Source organism: Plectropomus leopardus, chromosome 8 (assembly GCF_026936395.1).
Source record: "Plectropomus leopardus strain MGB_pleo_1.0 chromosome 8, ASM2693639v1, whole genome shotgun sequence".
In the NCBI taxonomy this organism is placed as follows: domain Eukaryota; kingdom Metazoa; phylum Chordata; class Actinopteri; order Perciformes; family Serranidae; genus Plectropomus; species Plectropomus leopardus.
The window spans coordinates 27,887,136-27,899,927 of NC_142183.1; the positions used below are offsets into that span (position 1 = coordinate 27,887,136).

General features: G+C 38.5%; 1 protein-coding gene across 3 annotated transcripts in view; it reads right to left on the reverse strand.

The window, feature by feature from the left end:
- Positions 1–12,792, reverse strand: part of LOC121948525 (moesin a-like) — a 17,457-nt gene continuing 4,665 nt past the window's right edge. For 2 of the 3 annotated variants that reach the window (XM_042493941.2, XM_042493942.2), the window contains 12 exons: positions 12,669–12,764; positions 12,380–12,502; positions 11,660–11,811; positions 11,474–11,557; positions 11,240–11,386; positions 8,381–8,477; positions 7,530–7,693; positions 7,267–7,397; positions 6,919–7,079; positions 6,362–6,454; positions 3,496–3,729; positions 1–1,457 (listed from right to left, as the gene is read on the reverse strand). In XM_042493941.2, the coding sequence (XP_042349875.1) occupies positions 1,293–1,457; positions 3,496–3,729; positions 6,362–6,454; positions 6,919–7,079; positions 7,267–7,397; positions 7,530–7,693; positions 8,381–8,477; positions 11,240–11,386; positions 11,474–11,557; positions 11,660–11,811; positions 12,380–12,502; positions 12,669–12,764 (1,647 nt within the window). In that variant the 3' untranslated portion in view covers positions 1–1,292. The remainder of the gene's footprint in view (positions 1,458–3,495; positions 3,730–6,361; positions 6,455–6,918; positions 7,080–7,266; positions 7,398–7,529; positions 7,694–8,380; positions 8,478–11,239; positions 11,387–11,473; positions 11,558–11,659; positions 11,812–12,379; positions 12,503–12,668; positions 12,765–12,792) is intronic. The other variant, XM_088081309.1, reaches the window with a different exon arrangement.

Sequence of the window (12,792 nt, forward strand, 5' to 3'; positions counted from 1 at the left end):
TAAGTGATTACAGTTTTTTATTTGTTTTGTAATTAATTACATTTAATTAGTTACTCCCCAACAGTGCAGAAACATCAAACACTAAAACATTATTACTATAAGTCTATGCACAACAGATTATTATTAGCATTAACTGTTAAATAAGAAACCACAGTATATCCTCATGTGATTCCTTACATGTCAGGTGTGTAGGATTTAGTGGCATAGCCTATAGCAGTGAGTGGCCCTGTCAATGGCCGTATCTAGAAATAGTGTTTGGTTTGTCCGTTCTGGGCTACTGTAGAACAACATGTTGGACTCCATGGAAGAGGACCCTGCTCCGTATGAAGATATAAACAGCTCATTCTACGGTAATGAAAATGCAACAATTCTTATTTTTAGGTGATTATAAACAAATTAAGGGATAGTAATGAATATTATATACCATTCCTGCCAATAGATGCCCCTAAATCCTTTACACAGGAACCTTTACCTGTCCATATAGACATAATTTTCAACTAGCCCATACACTGCAGCATCAGAAATTTGTTTCTGAAATTTAGTTAAAGCTTTCGGTTTTGTTGTGCCACCCCAAAATTTCCAGTGGCCTCATGCAGCCACCCCTATGAAAGATTTCTGGGGATGCCATTTGTAACATCAGTGGCAATGTCACTTTTTTAAATTTTTGTTTATTTATATTGGATAGACAAACATCTGTTTAAGGTTGTTAATGGGTAATAATTGTTTTTGATGACAGCTTTTAGCAGTTTGCCTCATTAGACACAATGACGGCGATGTGTCCTCATTCATATGGATGCACAAACAACACTCTGATGGTGTTTCTGTGTATTTTATTTCTGTGATAAAGAATAGAGGATTTAACATTTAGATGTAAGTGCCTTAAATGTCTATGCTTTCATTAATCAATTTCAGTGAAGTTTAAACTAGTTGGCATTTTGAAATTGCAAATGTGTGCCATAAGATTGACAACAGCAAACCTTTTTCAAAAATGACAGCGTGGATTACGTTTGTCTCACAGCGTAGGTTTGCAACACCGAAGTAGACCATGAATGTGGTTTTTGTTCCTATGAAATTAAAAATGTGTTTTGAACAGCTGTCACTTATGACTTGTTTACAGATTAAACGGCATTAAAATCATGCACATTAAAGGTGATATATATTTTGACCTGTCTGGTAAATTTTCTACCTATGCAATAATTTGCACCTATACTTCTAAAAATCTCTCCACGTGTCCAATTTTATCTTCTATCCTCATCTCGCCTTCAGTCTGAGTGGGCCTTCAGCAGCCCCTCTCACATAGACTCAAATTCATCAATGCGTTGTTTGGTGTTGCCCTGACGAATCTGACGTAAGGTCTTGTATTTGTCACGGCCCGCCTTCACATTCTCAGCGTGGATCAGGTCATTTGGGGTCTTTTTGCTCTCATCTACAGCTCCAGCCAGCTCAGTGCTCAGGAACTGAAAGAGAACACAAACACAGTGAATGAGATCCTCTTTCCTGAGACTCTTTGGGAGACTATTCAGAAGCCTTGCCCTTCTCCTGTCACCCCTGTACTCCCCTTCAATCCCCATCCGAAAACAATCCATTGTCCATAGTTATTAAGTCCAGTTTTGTGTTGAGTCTTCTATGCAACATCATGTTTTCACTGTGAGATAGAGAACAATTCCCTTTCATTTGTTATAGGCCTCAGTCTGGATGAGATTTGCAAGTTGAATGAAACCAAAAGAATGATAATGTACCCACAACAATGTTCTCGGTGATGCACAATCTTTTTGGTGGCAATTAAGCTGCCATCTTTACAGCAGAGTCAAAAGCTCTATATCACTGTGTCAACAGGTAACACCGTGAATGTATCAAAACACCTTTAAAAAAGCTCACAAAAGCAACAAAAATGTGCTTTTCAAATTACAAACTGTTACAGGTGGGACAAGGAAGTGGCAGCCACAACGGCTCAGTTTGATTTAAGCTTACGACACACGTTTCCCCATACCTTACTTATAAATCCAAGGCTAATAAGTTATAAATGAAACAGTTATGATTAATTATTAAGGCAGTGACTGAGAGCCAGAGATTCTCTAAAAACAAGACAAGAAGTCAACAGCCAGCGGCTCTGTGAGGCTGCACTTAGGCACAGCGGTGCTTTGAGCTAAATGCTAATGTCAGCACACAGACAAGCTCACAGTGCAGTTAATATTTGATAGTAATTTACCAGATCTACTATCTTAATTTAGCCTCTTTGCATGCTAACATTTTGTCTAATGTCGGCAAAAATGTTGTTGCACATCCCTGATCCCTCATGAGTGCAGTTAGCATGCATTAGCTTGGAGGGCAAACTTGGCTTGTGTACATGATGTGTAAGTCACTATCACTCTGAACATCCTGTCTAACCCCGCTCAAATTCTATATGAAAAAAAGTCAGGAACAGCCCTATTACCTGTAAAATAAGTTTAAATATTTTTACTGTGACCCAGAAATATCAACCTCATGGTGGCACAAGAAGAAAAGTAAAGGAATCATCAAGGTCAGCAGGACTCATCCTCTGGAGACCATGAATACCTGTATAAATTGCATTGCAATCCATCCAGTAGTACTGGGTTATTTCAATACAACTGACAGATCAACATTACCACAGAGCGCTCTCTTTATACTCTAAAAACAAAATTGGCTCAGCTACAAAAAAGTAACAAATCAAAGGCATTTTAAGTAGTCTTTACTTAATAGCTGCAAGCAAAACACAAGATTTTAAGCAAGAAATGGCCTTAATGTCATAGTTGTTTCGCCTGCAGGTTCCTAACAAAGTCTTCACTGTCTAAATGTGCCCAGGCAGTTTAAGTGGTCAGGGAAGGGGATTTCAAATCCCGAACTGAGGGAGGAGAATTTCACTATCTTACTACAACTACCGTTTTGTTTTGAATATATTAACACATAAATTTGAGTTATAATTTACACAATATTAAGTTGATGTAATTCTCAACATAATTATGTCTACACAACTCATCAAAATTATGTTTGTAACTTAAAAGGTTTATCTAGCTCAATAAACTAGAATTTTTATTCCTCAACCTTGCATTTAATTAGGCGGTTGTAGGTTCCCTGAATTACTTTTTAGAGTGTAGCTTGGCTTAAAATGCATATGATGTAAAACAATTTGTATTTTGACAGGGGAATTGGGTGCTTGTTTTAATTTATGGCTTGTTCTGTTGGCGCTATAATCTAGTGGCCATGAGTCTAACTGCAGATTGAAGCAATGATGCACTGGTCCCAGCATTCAGCTGGAGTGGTTCCCAATTTACAGAGCGCCTTATTTACTAAACCTTGAACCACTGAATTGGAAAATCGAAGGCATTCTCTGATTCATTTGTCTGCACTCTTAAGAGCTCCAGGACAGCCCAGGGACTGCTAATCTCCAGGTGAACATGACTTCTGACCTGCCGGTGAGTAAGAGAACAGCAAATTCGCAAAGTAGGAAATTTGATTATATTCACTTAACCTTACCTTGAGGTTTTTCTGCAGCCTCTGGTTCTTCTGGGCCTCTGTTACTCTCTCCTCCTCGCTGCGATCTCTGACCATGCCAGGAGAAGTCAGCTCGGCGCTCGCCTCTGCGCTGCTCTCATCCGTCTCATCGTGCTCGTGCATATGAGAGTGGACTGAATCCTGGATGTGGACACCCATGAGTTTACTCTTCAGCTCCTCTTTGGTTCGCTCCAAATCAGCTTCAACCACCATCGCCTGTCGACACACATATCTCGCAGTAAGAGCTTTGGTTGGATATTAAAGTGCAATATTGGATTTGTTCCAAAACATGATTTGAAACATGGTGCTCCTATTCTGAGAAAATTATCTGTGCCACAAACTTGAAATAGTGCTTTTTGAGAATAAAAGATATCTGGGTGGAGAATTGGGATACTTTTACCTCATATTTTAGTACTACTTCAAGAAGCATTTGAACCACACTACACAAAAATTGTAGGCTACTTTTTTGTCTCCCTAAACATTAACAAATATATAAATCATCCCAAAACTACCATGACACATTATAATTTGGGTAGCCTGCTAATTTCTGGGTTAAGATGTTTTGGAACAGAAGTCAATCATGAAGGCAACATTTCCCAAATATGTTGTCTTGTATGACTATAGTCATTTATCAGCATCGCAGTCTCCCATTCAAAAACAGAAATGAGGGTGAGTAACATTCAGTATTAGATGAGAAGCTGGAAGTTGTTTCCAGCTTCAGATACCTTGGTGTCATCTTAGATTCAGCTCTGTGCTTCAAAAGAAAAAACAAGATAAGCAAGGTGCTGCAAAGCCTAAACAATTTTTGATTTATTAAAAAACTCTGACACCTGAAGCTGTTATTTTTTTATCCAATTTATTTCCATGCTATAATTTTTTTGCATATAAGCTACTGTAAAAGCACTTGGTCTCTTACTACAATATTAAAGCCTGTTCCATCTGTATATTAACATCTGTCAAGGTCTGGGATAAAAAATCTAAAATTAACCATCACTGTTATATACTTCTTAGACATAGTCTCCTTTGCAGGGAAAATCTTATCAAATATTACAATGCTTGTTTAATATTCAAAAATATCAATAGATAAGAACCTGCTCCATTTACTACATCCATCTAAAAAAAAATATTGGGTAGAGAAAACAAATTCTAGAGTAAAAGGAGACATAGATGTCCCAAGGAGGAAATATATTTTAGCTTGATGGCTTTTAAGAGAGTTTGCAAGTTTGGGAATATCCTTCTGTTAAATATACGACCTGGTGATTCTTACCGTTCTTTTGCACATAGTCTTAAAACTTGGCTTAAAAAATAACCAAGTCACTGTTTGATTTTCTCATTTTCTCTTTTCTTCGTTTTGTTTGTTTGTTTGTTTTTGTTTTTTGGTCAGATTGCATCCCTTATGGTTTTATCTGTCTTCTGTAATATAATATGATTTTATGCTGTCGTGTTTAAACTGCTTGCGCTGACTATCAGCTTTTGCAGTGTCTTCTGAAATGTGACTTGTTTTCATATTATAACATATTAACATATTATATTATTATTGTTGATTGTCTGTTTTGTTAAAGCTGCAGTTGGTAACTTTTATGACAATAACTCTAATGTGCTGAAACTGTCACTATATTCTGAAAGAAGTACATGAGACAGATCATCTGTGAAAAAAAATAAATCATGTCTCTCCTGCTGTCACTAATGGCACTCACTAGAATCGACCGTGGCGCATCAAAAACAACCAGTCAGCCAAGGAGTCACTAACACAGCTGTTAATCATGTCAATCACTCCATAAACTGCTGTCAAACTGTCAAACTAGGCGGTGCTGACCAAATATATCAAGATTCTGTTACTGCATTGCCTATTTCTGGCCTCAAATGTTTTCAGAAATATATTGAAGGGAACTGTTAAGCTGAAAAATGAGAAAGTGTGTGACCCGGCCGCCAAGTTGGAAATGATTGACCGAAGCACCAAGCATCCCCCTCCCGCCGGCGAGACGTATTTTCTCATTTTACAGCTTAACAGTACACTAAAATATGTTTCTGAAAAAATCTGGGGTGAGAAACAGAAAATGTGCAGAATCAGATTTCTGATTTATATTTAATCAGTGCTGCCTAGTGTGACAATTTGACCCCAGTTCATAAACAGTGAATGATGTGATTGACAGCTGTGTTAGAGACCCTTCTGCTCTGATTGGTTGTTTTCATTCAAGTGCAGTAAGGCCATTAGATAAGACAACAGAGTAGGCAGAGAAATGCGTCCGTTTTTTTCACAGATCTGTCCCTGTGCTATGATCGTTTCTAATTTTCTTTTTTTCCTCACTCTTCTATGCTTTTTATCCCATTTAGCCCTTCGTGTTTTCTTCTTCCAATTCTAATGTTATTTGTTGTGCATTTTGTTTTCTTGTTTAAAAGGTCAACTTAACATAAGGCAGAGAGGCAAATGGTTGAAAATTTGCCTTTTGGCTCACACTGGCACATTTACAGTTATGCTGATCAATGTGCCCTGTCCTTCAGAATAAATGTATAAATTAAATAAACAAAATAATGTGGTGACTGCAACTTCAGTATAGCACATCTTATTTGAAGATTTGCATACACTTTAGGTCAAAGTAAAATTTCCATACTATACATATAATGGTTTGTAATAGTCACAGAGCTGAGGTTTCGCTGCCTGGGATAATTCAGTGACACCCATAAAATTCACACAATCACTATTTGAAAGTCTACTGATATACTTATTTGAGGTTAACGTCTTGCTTCTACTTCACCCGGAGCCCAACACTTAGAAGTGCCAGACATCCCTCTTTGCTTATGTTTGAATCATCCTTTATCCTGCTCTGGCTCTTTCATTAATTCTCACCCTTTTCTGCCATCTATTCGCTTCCTCGTCCTTTTTCTTTTTGGCGTCCTCCAGCTGGGAGATCTTAGAGGTAAGCTCTGCCAGCTCAGTGGCCTATACACACAGGCACACAAATGGGAACAGAGTTAAGAGTGCTCCTGATCTGAGGTCATTGTGCTCTGTCTGTGGATGCACGTGTGTTGGAGAGAGTATGTGTGTGTTTGTCTGTGCATGCAGGTACATGTTATGCAGCATCATGGCTCGGGGTAATTGCCTGTCTATTCAATCCGCTAAAAAATGTGAATAATTTCAAATATACTATCAAGCTGAATTTGTGTATCTACTAGATGACATCAATATGTTTTTCTAGCTTAGAGGTGGACTTGATCAATATATGTAAATACAGCATAAGGACTCCTTGATGATGGGAATAAAGTTAATTAATCTCAGGCTGAATGATGATAACAGCAGCCAGTTTTTCCATTTTTAAGATTGGAGTGAATCCACCTTATAATTAAATCGATCCAATTAGACTGTAATTAGACGCAGCACGAAGGAGTGTTTTGTTTTTTGCGTACCAGGCTTTCTTGGCTCTTGATCTGTGTTTCAGACTGGTGAAGTAAGGCTGCTTTAGCTTCCACTGCAGCTCTGCGGTCCTTGTCCAGGCGTTCTGCCTCCTCCTGAGCAATTGTCCTCTCCTTCTCTAACTCAAGAGCCCTGCGAGTCTGCTCCTCCAGCTCTGAAACACACATGTGCAGAGCAATCATCATACACATATACCCAGAGACTCCCTCATAGCATATAAGCTTAGCAGGGATCTTAAAAATGACAAATATTTCAATATACTCTGCCATTCTTTTGATGTTCTTAAACAGAAAAAATAAAATTCAACTTGAGAAACATTTGTATTCAGAAAGTTGTCAGACCATCTTGAGCTCTCTTTGTCTGCTCTTCAATCTGTCTCAATCTCTCCATCAGCTCCATGGTCTCACGAGCAATCTTCTCTGTTTCCTTCTCAGCATTTTCGCGCTTTTTTTTCTCACTCTCGAGCAGAGCCCTGACAGGAGAATTGTGCATAAATACACATCTGAAAAAAAAACTATATCTCCTGACAGTTCTTTCTTAAAGCAGAGAGAACACACTGTAAACTTGAAGAAAAAAAAGCCTTCATTATGTCTTTCTTCCTTACCTCTCCATCTGCCTCTTGTTCTTCTCCTCCCTGGCCTGGGCCTTCATCTGCTGCACCTCAATGGTGTCAGGTTTACGTCTACGCATGTACAGGTCGTGATTCCCCATGCACAGTGCCAGAATACGTTTGTTGATGCGAAGACGAGGCACGTAGAAAACAAAGTCCTTTAGCACAAAAATCAGCAATCAGTGACTTATGACACATAGCATCTCAGATCTGTTTTACTGTTAAGAGTGGGTTTATATCCTGAAGGGATAGTTTTGTTTGGAAGAATTTTGCAAATTTTTCTAAACTCTTGGATGCTTTCCTGAAGTATGTGCTTGTAGGCAAATTGAGGCTAAATTCCTGTTTATGAGTGAGATCAAGTAGCAGCTGCTCTCATTACATTACTTGTGTAATTTATGCATTTGCAAAATTGGTTGTTTCTCCAGTATCAAGGATAGGAGATTCAGTCACATCTCCTGTTTGTTGTTGCAGTGAGTAAATATGAATAGGCATATCTTTGAAGAGGCACTTGTAGGATCTTGCAGTTGTAAAATGTTCTCATAAAAAATTACTAATGCGAAGATAATGAATAGGCTACTACTTATAAAATCTCAAGGACTGGAGAGGGAGCAGCTATTTAATCCCACCACAAACATCCATGAATTGAATTAAGCCAAGATAAGCTCACAGTTCAACATACAATCAAGCTGCACAAAGCTGACTTAAGGTATTTGGTAAAAATAGCGCATATCTTTCAAACCAAACTCACTTTTAATGTGGCCTTTGTTGTATTGCGTGTAATGATATGCTTCATAGATTTTAACTGCTGTTATTTAACCTGTAATAATAATGTTTTTTTGGCATACCGGAGCTTTCTTGTCAATTGGTTTGATGACAAACTTCTTGTCATTGAAGGAAATATTTCGGATCTCACTCCACGGGAAGCCAATCTTTGGGGTCATCCTGTAAAATATAGGCATGGTTTACCAGTGTGATCTATTAAGAGAGGTTGTTATTGTCTTTATACACAGTGAAAAACAGTTATGATGACACAAAGGAAGTCTACAGCCAAGCAGCTCTGTGAGGTTGTACTTAGGCACAGAAGTACTTTGAGCTAAATGCTAACGTCATTGACGATGCATATGCTGATGCTGCACAGGTTTACCATGTTCTTATGCTTAGTTAGGTATATTGGCATGCTAACATTGGTTAATTAGCACTGTTGGGGATGTCATGAATTTTACAATTATCTGGTCATAAACCAGAGTTGCACATATTGACACTTTTACCTGATGATAGCACAAGAATTTTGAAATTTAAAGTTAAATGTGCAGCATCCTGTTTGTGCAGAACTCTCCTGTTCAGCTTATATTTAAATGATTTACTTTTTGTCTGCACATGGTGTGAAGTTCAGATATGCAGATGACACTATAATTTATATCCATGCAAAAAAACAAAAACAAAACAAGGAACAAGCAGTAGCTAAACCCAGTGTAACACAGATGAATGTAACTAAATGGCTTAATTTCTTTATGGTAAGAATACTGTCTGTATATTTTTTAAAGATCTCTTGTGTAAAATATCTTGGCATTATCCTTGACTCCACCTTGTCCTCCAAACTGCAAGTGAAAAAGTAGGCCCAATGCAAATAATCAAATACAATCTGGCTAGCTTTAGGTACAAAAGAAGCTGCCTAAAAACAACAGCAGGAAAGAAAGCACCATATGAATGCAAAGAATATTTCCTACTTACTCTATGACAAATTTTACTCAAGCAAAAGATATAGCACTTAAGCCCATTTTTCTCTGTGGACATGCTGGCTCTCAAAGTGAGAGAAAACCCAATTCTTACTATTGTTGCAACATTCTTTAAAAATAGAACACCCTTAGATGAGAACAACTAATAAAGTACACTAACATCTGCCTAATGTTTAAGACCCTAAAGGAAGGCTCCTCCATCATGTAGTACTTCTATTAAACAGAAACATTCAACAACAGATCCGGAAGATGTGGTGTGAGAGGGAACTATGTAAATCTTTACAGGTTCAACTCATTCAGCCATCACGCTTTTCCTTAAGAGCTTCTCGACTGTGGAATATCCTACCAACTGAAAAAAAGAAACGATGCCATCTGACAAACCTTCACACAAATTCTCAAGGCATAGTTTCTGAAAAGTCATACGTGAACATTTTTTATTCATATGGTAATTTTATTAATCCTCAACCAAGGAGATCATATTTTTTTTTGTTTTTTTCTTTGGTTTGGTGTGTTTGTCAGAAGGATCACAGAGAAAACTACTGGCCTGATTTTCTCAAAACTTTCATAAAACTGAAAAGGGTATAACATGGACCATGGTGGGACTAATTTTTAAAGCGGATTCAAAACACTTTTCACTTTCATTAACACTGCAAGATAGAGAACTGGGCCTTGGTAGAGGTCTGCGCTTTCCAAGTACCCTTCTAGTTGTTGCTGTTATTTCTGACCGCTAATCTGCTGCCACTTGTCCGTTGTCTTGGCAAACTCAGATGCTTTGGTATGAAATATTTAAAAGTACCTCATAACAATCTGGCATGCTCTTCTATCGTTGTGTCCTATAACTCAGTGCTGCATGTGTTTGTTGTGTCATATCATTTTACCAACTAATAACTGCAACCTTTTTTATTAGGATCTGCATTATGATTGTTGTATGTTATTTATGTTTTTGGGGTTTTTTGGGGGGGCTTTTTGCCTTTATTAAAGAAAGGACAGCTTAAGCGTGAAAGGGGAAGAGAGAGGGGATGACATGCAGCAAAGGGCTGACGCTGGAATCAAACCCACAGTCGCTGCGGCGAGGACGTAGCCTCTGCACATGGGGCGCCCACTCTACTAACTGAGCTACTGGGCGCCCCTTTAATTGATGTTTTAATGCTTACTGCTGCTCTGCATGAATCAACAACTGCTAATCAGATTTGCTTGGCTGGGTATTGTTGCTTCTTGTTGCTTGCTTGAATGTCTACAAGTACTGAAGATGGGATATTGTTGATGTATTACTCTACTAATGTTCTTCTGTTTCCTGTTGCTCTAGTTTCAAAACATCTTGCCAACACAGCTGAAAATTGGCCAGCTGGCTAACACTAGCATATTTACAGTAATGTTAAATCATCTGCTTTGTCCTTGTAACTAAATCGATTAAATGAAAGTATCACCAAAGTAATTACTGTACCATTAATCTTGTTAGGAACATGGATGTATATACCAAAACTGAATCAAAAATTTCAACCTGATGGTGGCACTAGAGAAAAAAATTAGGGGAACACCAAAGACGTTAGACGTTATGTCTTGGGAATCATGACTGTCTATACAAAATTCTGTGCCTAAACATCTTTTAGATGTCAATCCATTTTACTGATTAGGCCAAAATTTGACCTGCTGCTGGTAGTGCTGAATGAAAAGTCAGGGGACACCAAGGTCAGTGGGATTCATCCTCTGGGGATCATGGATGTCTGTACAAAAATTGATGGCAATAAATCAAGTTGTCATTAAGATCTGTCACCATGGATATCTGAACGACATTTTGTGAAAATCCACTGTTGAGACATTTCACAAAACCTCCTTTTCATGCAAGATGAAAGGTCAGGGGTCACCAAAGACGGAAGAATTCATCCATACATGAGCATACAGCAGTAAGCATATAATGATTCACAACAAGTTTGTCAAAGACATGCACATTTCTAAACTGGGACCTACTTGTCCTTTTTGTCATAGATGTTCAGCCCCAGGGCATCCACTCCCAACCACAGTTCTGATCCTTTCTTGTTCTTGATGTTAAAGTAGTTGACCCCATACATCTCCAGATCCTGGGCTATCTTCAGGTACTCCACCATGGCATCTTCTCTGTGGGGATGGAGTAATTTAATGAGTTACAGAACACCTGTTTGCAAAAAAATGCAATAAAGACTTTTTGTTGTGAGACTGCAGTACCTCAGCATTCCCTTGTGCTCTTGATGCCACACCTGGATCCTTTCCTCCCACTGACTTTTATTCAGCTTGTGCTGCTCTAAAACCCTGGTTTTATCAGTAAGGACGACACACCAGTTAGAATTCAGATGACTAAAGTCAGAATTAAGTTGAACTTTGGTTGACACTTATAACCACAGGACGTAGTACCTCTGTGGAAGCAGCTTCTCTCTTGTGAGGTATCCCGGTACGTGATAGTCTTTCCTATAGTCTCCTTGTTTTACCTGAACTGCATACGAGGCCAAGAGCACCGCAGTCTCAGGTGGACAGTATATGTCATCATTTAGGATGGATTCCTTAACCTAAAATGAAGACATGAGACAGATAGTTCTGCTTTAACACAATTCCCAAATGTTTTATGATACTGTCTGTATAAAGGTATCATACACTCAGATAAAGTATTGATGTAACTCACAGAGAGAGAAATCCTATGTCTTTTTGTGTATATTTACTGCACCTGGATCCTTTTTTGTGTGCATCCATTCCCTCATGAAAGACCTGTGAGGGTTAATGGGTTCTGCATGACTCATTACGGAACTCCCACTGGTCGTTAAGGTTTTGTTTTGATTGAGATACGTTATTTATTGTTGCGTCTGCAGGGTGCCACACTTGCATAAGAAAGCATTAATCACATTGTGGTATTGTCCAAATTCTCAAAGCACATTTATCTGATTCCTATTTTTGTTTTAACAGTAATTTTACTCTTCTATTAGCATATATTCATAGTGAAGGAATGTATCTGGATCCCTCTCAATGTATATGAATAAAACACGGTGCCATCTAATTGAAAACGGTGATGAGGAGTCATTTCTATTCCATGTTTCCCCTTTAAAAATTGTCAGTGTCTTTGTGCATGTGCTCATCTCCAACCTGCAGAAAGAAGAGGCGCTGTGTTGCCTCCTGGATCAGCTCATCCGCGACATCCTCAGGGTAAAACTTGGCCCTGAACTTAATCAGCAAAGGGTTGTCCCTCTTCACATCTTGAGCTGTCACCTGGGATTGGCACCCCACAGCAGAGGGATGCCGGAATGAAGAAAAATATGTGCTAATTAGCCTCAATGGGGTGACAAAGTAGCATAACCATAAGCATGATGACATCTTCATTTAAAAGTTATGCCATCGTGGGATGCAAAACACACACGCAAAACTTTCTTCTCACCCTCTTGTTCAGCTTGAGCCAGGTGGAGAAGCCTTTGCTGTCCTGATACTGGAGGCCAAAGAACCAGGTTTCCCTCAGCCCGATAGTCTTCACTATCTTAACACACCAATGAGTAACACAGTTA